We start from the raw sequence: 10318 nt of genomic DNA, 5'->3' as shown, positions 1-10318 counted from the left end.
CTGTAGTTGTTTTATATTTATTTTACATAAATAATTCCCTTAAATAATATATTTATTTTACATAAATAACTCCCTTAAATCCATCCCTTTCCACAGAAATTTGGAAGTTTTTTAAATACTGTTGACGGTAGTGAGACTTTTACTAGGTGTTAGAGGACGGCGGGAGGGGTAGCGAGGGTGGTTTGAGTGTCATATTGTCTTGCGGGGTAGAGTCTACCATGTGCAGTTTTTCTATGGCGGTCGACAAATGCTCCAAGCTTTCCACCAGCCTCCACATCGACTCTTTGGCGCTTGCCGGCTTCGCGGGAGCGTCGGGATCGGAGCCTAACCTGCAAACAAAAATACATTGAAAACAAAACGTAAACACAATGGGGAGATAGGAAAGCCATGCCCTCACGACGATGGAAAAGTAAAACCGACAACACGTCTCACAACATCTTAGAGAAAAAGCCCAGAGAGATTAAAATATTTATTTACTGAACACTTTATAGCCCCGCCACACTATGCTCCTTGCGCTGCCGCCTTCTCGCCCGATGTCGCCCTCTCGCCCACACGCTGCTCTACTCGCGCAATTAATCGCGACGTTCCGCACTTGTCATTTGTATTTCTATACAATGGACGATGAAACTGTGACAGCGTGCGCGCTATGCATTTTTAGTACAGCTAATTATATTTTGTTTATTTCCTTTTTTAATTACTATAAAATAAAAAAGTACCTTATAGTCTTTAACTGAATATTTTCTTTTCTCTTTCTTATATTTATTTATTTATTTAACTTTTTGTACATAATGTTATTTGTACATTGGCGGGCTTATTGCCAAATGGCAATTTCTTCCAACCAACCAATAAAATAAAAGTTTTATTTTTATAATTCAAGTTACAGAACATATTCAATAGAAAAAAAAGGAATAAAAAATATATAAAAATAGAAATAAACGTATTTGTTTATAAATTACCTTAAATCAAAACTATTACTCAGTGGGAAAAAGGAAAAAAGCGGAAAGAGGAAAAAGGAAAGGAGGAGAGATTAAGGAAGAGAAAGGAGATGTTTCTTCAGACGTGATTTAAACAGAGATAATGTAGTAACATCTTTGATGGTGGATGGGAGATGATTCCACAGTCGAGCCGCATGGACACTATATGATTTAGAGAAGAAAGAGGAATTGTGTATGGGTATTAAGAGAGTGCCTTGAGAATGAGAACGAAGAGGTAAACCATGAACTGAGAAGCGTTGAAATTTTTCACGCAGGTATATAGGAGCGTTAGGACTATGAAGTACATTGAACAGAAGTGAGAGGGAGTGATAGTCTCTCCGCTGTCTAATTTTGAGCCATTTCAGTTGCCTACGATAATCAGAAATGTGGTCATATTTCCTAAGACCAAAAATGTACCTTATGCATGTATTCTGAAGGCGTTCAAGTTTATCGAGTTGCTCACAGCTTAAATCAGTCATGGAAACATCAGCGTAATCTAGAATGGGTAGTAGTAATGCTTGTACCAGGGTGCATTTAGTATAATGGGTGAGAATTTTTGCAACCTTCTAAGTGAGTGTAGACTGAAAAATATTTTTATATAACACAAAAATATTATATCTGTCTATTTATTATAGGAGCAAACATTCATAAACATTTCTCGTATATCCACGAACAGGCCATGCCTTTGTGGGATTTTTGTTTACTATTTTTACAATTAATATGTATTTCATTTATATGTAATTATCCTTTATTTTTTTAATAGGCACTTTGTTTCACCTCCTTTGTATATTGTAAAAAAAAAATTAATCAAAAGAAATAGTAAAAAAAATGCCATACAAAGAAATATACATCATTTAAAAATGACGTGTGCGTCTTGTGTGAGCGCTCGATGCGTACTGCGACCGCGCGATTATGTGGCCATTCACTCGCGCTCATATTGCGGTCCTTTGACTCGCGCTCAAAAAACCGACAAAATAGGGAGCGATGGACACACCGAGGAGCATGACGTGCGGCATGACGAGTAATGTTGCCACACTACGTCTCTGCCTCCTTCCTCGCTACTTCCCATGCCACTCGTCGAGTGTGTGGCAGGCCCATTATATACATATAAGGGCGGGCATATTGCCTTAAGGCAATTTCTTCCTACCTACCCAAACCATTCAGTTTGAGAAAATTACAAGTACATGGACATATTGAATCTTATAATTTTATACAAAAATTACAAACAAAGATTCAGAAAATAAAATACATCAAAATTTAACACAATTCTATGAAGAGAGGAGAGGGGATGGAAAGGAAAGAAAAAATATTATGTCCATGTTTACTACAATTTTTTATAAGTTTTGGTTCTTCGTCTACAATTACATCAGTGGCTAATTTATGGATAAATTTTAATCATTTTAATTTAAAGAATTCAGTTATATTTAATTGCTTAGTTTGTTTAAAAAGTTTGTTAAAAAGGAAAGTCATAACTTTAATATTTTATTTTGTTTTCTTTGTAGTCTGTTTATATCATTTTGATATCCTGTTTCCCATAGAAGTTGCATATATCATATTTTAGTTTTTACATAGGCTTCAAACATTAGATTTTTTCCGTTTTTGGAAAAAAAAAATAATATAAAAAAAAAAATCGACAATGTCGCCACTTTGCTAATTAAATTGCTGATATGAATTTTCCATGTCAATTGTCTATTAAACGGAGAGCAGTGAATTTTACTTCAGTCTGCGCATAAATGCGCAGGAGAAAGTTATGTGTGAGCATGTTGCAATTTTTTAGAAGTTATAAACTAATTAACATCAAACCCATCAAATTTAATTTTTAAAAAATTGAAAATTGTTGTAGTCACTTAAAAGATTAGTTTACTTAAAGCTTATTTTGTTATATTTAAAAAATTAGGTACTGATTGTTTAGAAGTAAAATTTTTAGGGAGGCATTGGCTCCACCTGATCTAAGGACGGACCACGCAAGCTCGGTAGATAGAAATGGTAGAAAAGTTAAGTATGCCGTCCCGATAGACGCCAATGAAGATAGCGTTTGTAATCACCCATTGGACCTCACGCAATGCCGAAAATGCGCTAACCGCTACCATCACAGGGCGGACAGAAAGTGGATACTCACTTGAAATGCAAACGGGCAAGATCATCCTGCTGCTGCCTGATGTCTGCCAAGTGTTGAGTGGCTTTCGAGGCCTCAGGAGTGCCAAATTGGGCTAATAACCTGAAAATTACAACCCAATTATTTATCAACGTTTTGAGTAAGTCCAAATACTACCTTACTACCATAGCTTCTCCCCTTCCTAATCCCCACCATCTCAAATTCACATTACACATCGCTGAATATTACTAACCTAATATTAGAGCATGTTCGGACATGGTGGTGTCTGCATCCCCTTTAATTCTGCATGTAATTTATGTATTATTTCGTAACTATGGTGACGGTAAAGGTGAAAGTTTATTTTAATCCAACAATGTTTTGGGTATGTCCAAATGTTTGCAAACAGGCGGGATTTCCTCGCTGGGAGTTATTTAGAAGTAAATTTGTTGCAACAGAGACGGAAAACATTTTTGAGAAGCAAATATGGAAGTCTAGGCATTTACAGGGATTATGACCTGTCATTGGCTGGTTTAAGTGGCCACTTTACACACTGTGTAACAATCACCATTCTGCCTATGTTAGAACATCCACATTTCCTCAACCCTTCCATCTGACGACTTTTGTGAAGTAAAAGAGCTGAAACCTTCATCATGTGGATAAGGTTCATCCGGCTGAACCAATTGACCATTTTCGACATACAATTAAATGCTCTAATTTCCATCGCGTTTTTTTTTAATATTCTTTTTTATTATATTCATATTTTTTCTCTTACAAACTATAATTAATAATAAAAATAATGTGACCTCACTGGGGTTGCCCGTGTCGAGGACACTTAACAATATACTTTTTTTAAAATATTTTTACATTTGAGAATAAACAAAGAAGACTAACTTAATAAAAGGAGATAGTTAACAAAATGTTCAGACAGTTTTAAACACTACGTATTTATGTTTATAATTAATTTATGTACATCTATATTATTTATATTACAAAACGCACAATGGAAGAACAAAAACCTAACATAAGCTATACACTTGTGGAGCAGTTGATTCAATATTGGTTTGGGCGAATGAGACAATTCATTTTACTTCTACCTAGCTCCACTATCCATTTTTTTATAGCCTTTTTGAACATTTCCTCGCTACTAATTGTTTTAATAGATAGTGGAAGTAAGTTATAGATTTTAATTGAATAATACTCAAAGCCCCTTTGTCCGAAATTGGTATAAATTTGTATTTGTGTTGAGGATCTAGTGATTATATAATTTGCATGAGATGTATTGTAGAGGTTATGTCTTTCATTTGAGTAAGAGTAGTTTTTGAATCTGTAAGTGAGTATTGTTTTAGCGTATAATTGTTTTGGTGTCATAAGTTGTGATTCGTGGAATATTTCTTCAGTAGATGTCTGTATCGGGACTCTGAGTATTATTTCAAATGTGGATTTATGTGCAACAAATACACTATTTAAAACTGTGTCACTTGCACCACCCCATCCGATTATACGATTATAACTTTCTTATTAAATCATTTTCTGCGGTGTGGGTATGGGTACCTCAAGAGGTCAGCTTGTGTTTGCTTGGCATCCTGCCTGGACGCAGCCGTGGTCACCGCAGGGGTCGGCAGAGAGGTTGTGGGGGGTGCGGGAGCTCTCCTCGCATGGGGGCGGGCTGCCCGGCGCTCGCTCACAAACGCTATTCTGAAATCAAGACAGCAACATACCTTAATCATCGCTGTTACTACTTACGGCGGCCTCCGTGGTGTAGTGGTCAAGATGCCTGACTAACATTCGGAAGGTTCTGGGTTCAATTTCCGGTGAAAACACAAAAAATAAATGTGATTTTTCTCAAGCCTGGGTGTTCTGTGATGTAATTTACCACTGTAATCGGGCCTCCTGGCCTGTTATGGTGCAAAAATTTGAATCTCCTGGCAGTCACAATTATTATTACAATTCACCAATACCTAGACTACACCGGCTAGGTAATGAGTATGGTGAAGTTGATATATTTTGTCTGTCTTTATATAAATATAGGTTAAGTATTCAAAAGGTTATAAATTAATTTATGTAAAATTTCTTAATATTTTTCTTTATTTACTATTTTTTTTTTCTCGTGTATCTCTATAATAATGTATAAACTTATATGTATGTATATGTATGCGTGTATGTTTTCATATGTAAATTTTTAAAATATTTTTCTATGTACCCTATACCTATGTTGGTACATTTCCTGATTTTTACTTATTATTGTATCTTTTGGCTTTTCTAATGTTATCTTTAATTTTAACCAAATTTACATACTCATGTTTCACTGCTGCACTTAAATGTAATTTCTAAAATATGTAAAAGCCCATTGGGCGTGTAAATCAATAAATAAATAAAATAAAATAAAATAAAAATATAAAAAAAGTACTAATTTATACTATTTTTTATCAACAAAATTTTTAGTTTGTCAAAATTTCTGTACACAAGGACTGGATTTTTATTTTGTTTATTTATTTACAAACATGTACAGTCAAACTTGGTTATAACGATCACGGAAAAAGCGAGATCTCGGATATAATGAGGAAACATTCGTTGACATTTTAGTTTGCGTTTTTTTCCATACATTTATTAACTTTTATAACGAGCTTCTTCTCGGACATCCAGGGGCCTAATGCTGGACTCATTCGTCTTTAGAGTTGTATGTGACTTTCGTAATTCGACGAGTGACAGCATTCTTGAACCACCCATACGAATGCAGTTGATCGAAAACCAATCGACTTTATCTCGAGTGTCCCAAAGCACTTGACATTGACAATCGAATGCAACATAGTAACTTCTGCTGTCAAACTTCATTTCTAAGCAGTTATCCTTTATTTTTGAATACTGTAAAAAAAATACAAAAGTTTATTTATCCAAATTTGAAATTTAGAAAGTGGTATGTTTGTAAGCATTTATTATAATTTTCAAGTGTCAATATGCAATCAGCAAAGAAGACCTGCAATTCTTGGTAATAAAAGTCTACGAGGTATGCAAGAAAAGCTATTTGCTTATGAACGTTGATAAATCGAAAGTGATGGTTTTTGAAAGGGATGAAAATATAACTAAATGTGAGATCTGTGTGAACGGAGATATTCTGAATCAGGTAGAAGAATTGTGTACCTGGAAAGTGTGTTTACTAGGGATGGAAAGGAGGGTGAGGTGCACTGAAATCTACTTTGGCAAACAAAAGTTTATCGCAGGAGGCTAAACAATCAGTTCACAATGGAGTTCAGTGCACACTCTAATATATGGAAGCGAAGTATGGAATTAGAAAAATGATGATGAAAGTAGGTTAAATGCTGTTGAAATGCGATCCCTCAGGCAAATGTGTGGTAAAATGATGTATGATAGGTGCACAAATGTCGAGTTCCGTGAGCTGTGTAAGGCTGAGACATGCGTTATCGGCAGAATCTAGAAAGGGGTGCTGCGTTGGTTTCGACATGTAGAGCGAATGGACAGCGAAAGAACGGCTAAAAGGATCTACAGTGTGAATGTTGATGGATGCAAAAAACGAGAACATCTGTTGATGTTTGTGAAGTTAAAGAATTGAAGGAATATAGATGTTCAAATATAGGCAGAATGGTGAATGTTACACAGTGTGTAAAGTGGCCACTTAAACCAGCCATTGACAGGTCATAAGCCCTGTAGATGCCTAGACTTCTAAATTACCTTCTCTTAAATGTTCTTCATCTCTGTTGTAATATGTTAATAAATCTTGTTATTTTCATACTCAAAACAATCTACACAATTTCGCATTGTAGTTCTAGAAAAATTGACCATAAAAAAATTTTTTTTTTTTCAAATTTAAATTGCCCCTTGTTCTTGGAAGGACTATAATTAGTAAAATGCATAATACAAAAAAATGATTTGAAAAATATAAAACAATGAAACAAAGTATTTTAGTAAATTAATATTACATTTTCTTAAATCACTTCATTTTTTTTCATATACACAACACTCTAATCCAACGCCGAATTTTTAAAAAATATGGCACATTTTGTTAAAATTTAATACAACATTCGTTTAATCAACATCCTGTAGATTTTAAATGCTTTTAACAGCTTAAATTAAACCACCAGTACCCCGACGGGGAAACGGCGTGATGGTTCGTTGTTGTTCAATATGCAATGGCGATTGGATTAAAAAATACCTTCCTCTGGTATAACGAGTAATGCTAATAACGAACAAATTTATTCGGTTATTTTAATATTTTCTGCAATAACTTTGTGTATCATTTTAAATTAAATTTGGAGAAATAAAACTTATACTTTGTTTTTTGATACACTCACTTTATTTTTACCAACTAGTTTCGGTAACCAACGTCAATTACCCCCTTCGCTTCCCTTCCCCCACCTTAAACACAATAACCCCCTCCATCATCCTTATCGACACCTACTAATTTGTTCACTGTTTCTTTTATGTATGTTTAGTTATACAAATACCCCGAAGAAGGTAACAGTTGGTTACCGAAACTAGTTAGTAAAAATAAAGTGAGTGTATCAAAAAACAAAGTATAAGTTTTATTTCTCCAAAATTAAATTTATTCGGTTTTGTCTTTTTTTTATTTTATTTAATAGCATAATTATACATTTTTACAATTTAAAAAAAATTTCACCTTTTTATATTTTTACTAAAACTAAAATCCCACCAAGCCACTTTTTGTAGCTTGTTGGTGAAGATTATATTTATACTGACTTAATAATATTATTTACATTTATAAAAACAATGAATAACAGATAAAAATTAACAGCCGGAAAGATCAGAATAAACATGTTTATACAAATAATAATATATAAATTTATTTTTAAAAAACAAGAAAATATATGAAAAATTAAAATATTTACACCTAAGCAACTATTCATATATAAACTCTTGATCGAGTAGCCACTCTCTTATTTTGCTCTTGTTACAGTGTGAGTTAAATTTAAGTTCTTTTGGTAATAAATTAAAAATTCTAGGTACCAAATAGTTGAGAGTTCTATTTCCATATTTATACATTCTTTTGGTACTACCAAGCCATCATTGGACGTGAAGCGTGTATTATGGTTATGTTTGAGAGGAAACTTAAATGCATTACTATTAAATTGTTCCAAAATGATGCAAAGCCACAGTAGTCCTCGAACAGGCAGAGTTTTGATTGTTTTGTACAGGAGATAATTATTACTTCTTTGTTCGTAAATCTCTGCAGGTACAATTCGCTTAACTATAGAATACTGTAGACTCTGGATCATTTTAATATTAGTTTTAGTCGAATGGCCGTGTCGTAATAAAAATCAATCACTCTTGCTTTGCTACCTGGTTGTATTATGAGTGAGGGGTTGAACCGCTCTTGTGGAGTTGATGCTGGACGAAAGGGCAGGAGACAGTGATGCTCCTCCACCAAGGTCATCTTCTTCGCTGACTAGCTGCTGGCGCTCGGCCACCCTCGTCTCCGTCTCCGGTTCCCGGGCATGCTCCTTGGAAGACAGCGTGGACGCTGAAATCTCACCGGGCTGAACTGACCTTCTCCGGGCCGCCTAGAATAAGGAACTTTACAGTAAATCATCATTATCATCATTCCCTTTCCGCACCGAATGGTGCATAGGGCACTGCATTGGTACATCGATCGCAGCGTATCTTGATCATTTTTGTTACACGAAGGTGAGATGATCAGTCTTACGCTTCAAGTACCAGTCCAGGGACTATTTATTTATACTTTTACAATGTTTGTATTCTTTTTTTATACAGAATAATGTTCCCTCACTGGGTTGTCCCGTGACGAAGGAAACATTTTACAATAATATTTAAGGTTTGTCCAAATTTTTGTAGACAAGGACTGGAATCTACTCCCTGGGGAGCTGTTAACATTAACATATTACAAATTGAAAAATAATTTAATGTACATAAGCCAACAGAGTTTGTATTCCACCCTCTGTGGAAAACGTAGCCAGTGCAATTCCCAAAGCAGTGGAGTGATATGACTGAACTTAGAGATTCCAAAAATAAGTCTCGCTGCGGCATTCAATACAGACTGTAGATTTTATTATTTTTTATTTTTTATTTTATTTTCTTTTATTCAGGAAACATACAGTACAGTTACAAAGTTTAATATTTTACACAATTGGACTTATTGGACCAGTGAAGTTTCCATATTAAAAAGCAATTAAATCTAATGTTAATTATGAAAGTATAAAAAGAGAAGGAAAAAGAAAACATAAATGAAAGTTGTTTGAAAATTTAAATTTAAGTGAAAAAAAATATATTTTAAGGTTTGTAGTTTGTAGTGAGTATTTACAAATGGAAATAATATTAAAAATGAAGAAAATTTGTAAGAGCAATTAAGAATTAAGAATGGAAATAAAGAATGAAAAACATACTCAGATGGAAAAATAAAATAAAATAGTAATAACATTTTTTTTAAAAAAGGAAAAACATAAACACATATTTATTATGCGGGGAAAATGAGGGGATTTTAACAGTTTACTATTAATTAATTTATCTTTAGCTAACATATCGATAGTTTGATGGTAAGTGATTAAAACATTAATATTATTATGAATGAAATCGATATTATTTAATAGCAACACAATATCAACTTAATAATTAATTTATCAACAATATTTTGAGTTTGTCCAAATTTTTGTAGACAAGGACTGGATTCAACTCCCTGGGGAGCTGTTTATACCTGGTCCATGAAGAAGTATAGAAATTGAAAAAATAATATTTTCAGGCGTTGCCTAGTCTAGTATGTAGGTGAAATAATTCAATTATATGAATCTCACCCGCATAAATAAAGGTTTCAGCTCTTTAACTTCACAAACATCAACAGATGAAAGAATTGAAGAAATATAGGTGTTCAAATATAGGCAGAATGGTGAATGTTACACAGTGTGTAAAGTGGCCACTTAAACCAGCCATTGACAGGTCATAAGCCCTGTAGATGCCTAGACTTCTATATTACCTTCTCTCAAATGTTCTTCATCTCTGTTGTAAAATGTTAATATACATATTTTATCAAAACTGTTTTTTCTTTCTTGGGATAATTATGTGTAATCAGATTATTGTTTTCTCCCCATTTGGGTAATTCGATCTAGATTTTTGGGGAATTTGGAAAATTAGCCTTGGCAACGCTGTTCTTAATTCTATGGTTTATGTATTATATGTCAATGGTTAAAATTAAATAAAAACTACGTTAGCTACTTACCGAATTCAGTCTACAAACTTCACAAAGACGAACGGTACAGCAATAAAA

General features: G+C 33.8%; 1 protein-coding gene across 1 annotated transcript; it reads right to left on the bottom strand.

The window, feature by feature from the left end:
• Positions 1 to 8857, bottom strand: LOC148278631 (uncharacterized). The gene is made up of 5 exons (XM_088231118.1): positions 8831 to 8857; positions 8383 to 8603; positions 4621 to 4764; positions 3094 to 3192; positions 1 to 329 (listed from the first exon to the last, which is right to left on the bottom strand). The coding sequence occupies exons 1-5, from the start codon at positions 8855 to 8857 to the stop codon at positions 143 to 145; spliced, it is 678 nt and encodes a 225-aa protein (XP_088087244.1). The 3' UTR covers positions 1 to 142.
• Positions 8858 to 10318: the final 1461 nt, after the last annotated feature.

The sequence above is a fragment of the Micrasema longulum genome, unplaced genomic scaffold (assembly GCF_059751315.1).
Source record: "Micrasema longulum isolate JH-2025_06_02 unplaced genomic scaffold, ASM5975131v1 h1tg000850l, whole genome shotgun sequence".
Lineage (NCBI taxonomy): Eukaryota > Metazoa > Arthropoda > Insecta > Trichoptera > Brachycentridae > Micrasema > Micrasema longulum.
The sequence above is the reverse complement of the archived record's forward strand: the minus strand, read 5'-3'. Positions and strand labels throughout refer to the sequence as shown.

Excerpts from the sequence above, each read along its gene's own strand:
- LOC148278631 (XM_088231118.1), bottom strand. The coding sequence starts at position 8,857 with ATGTTTCCTTCGTCACGGGACAACCCA. Across the intron at positions 8,604-8,830 it reads CTTCGTCACGGGACAACCCA|GCGGCCCGGAGAAGGTCAGT; the intron begins GTGAGGGAACAT and ends TCCTTATTCTAG. Across the intron at positions 330-3,093 it reads CTTGCCCGTTTGCATTTCAA|GTTAGGCTCCGATCCCGACG; the intron begins GTGAGTATCCAC and ends TTTTGTTTGCAG.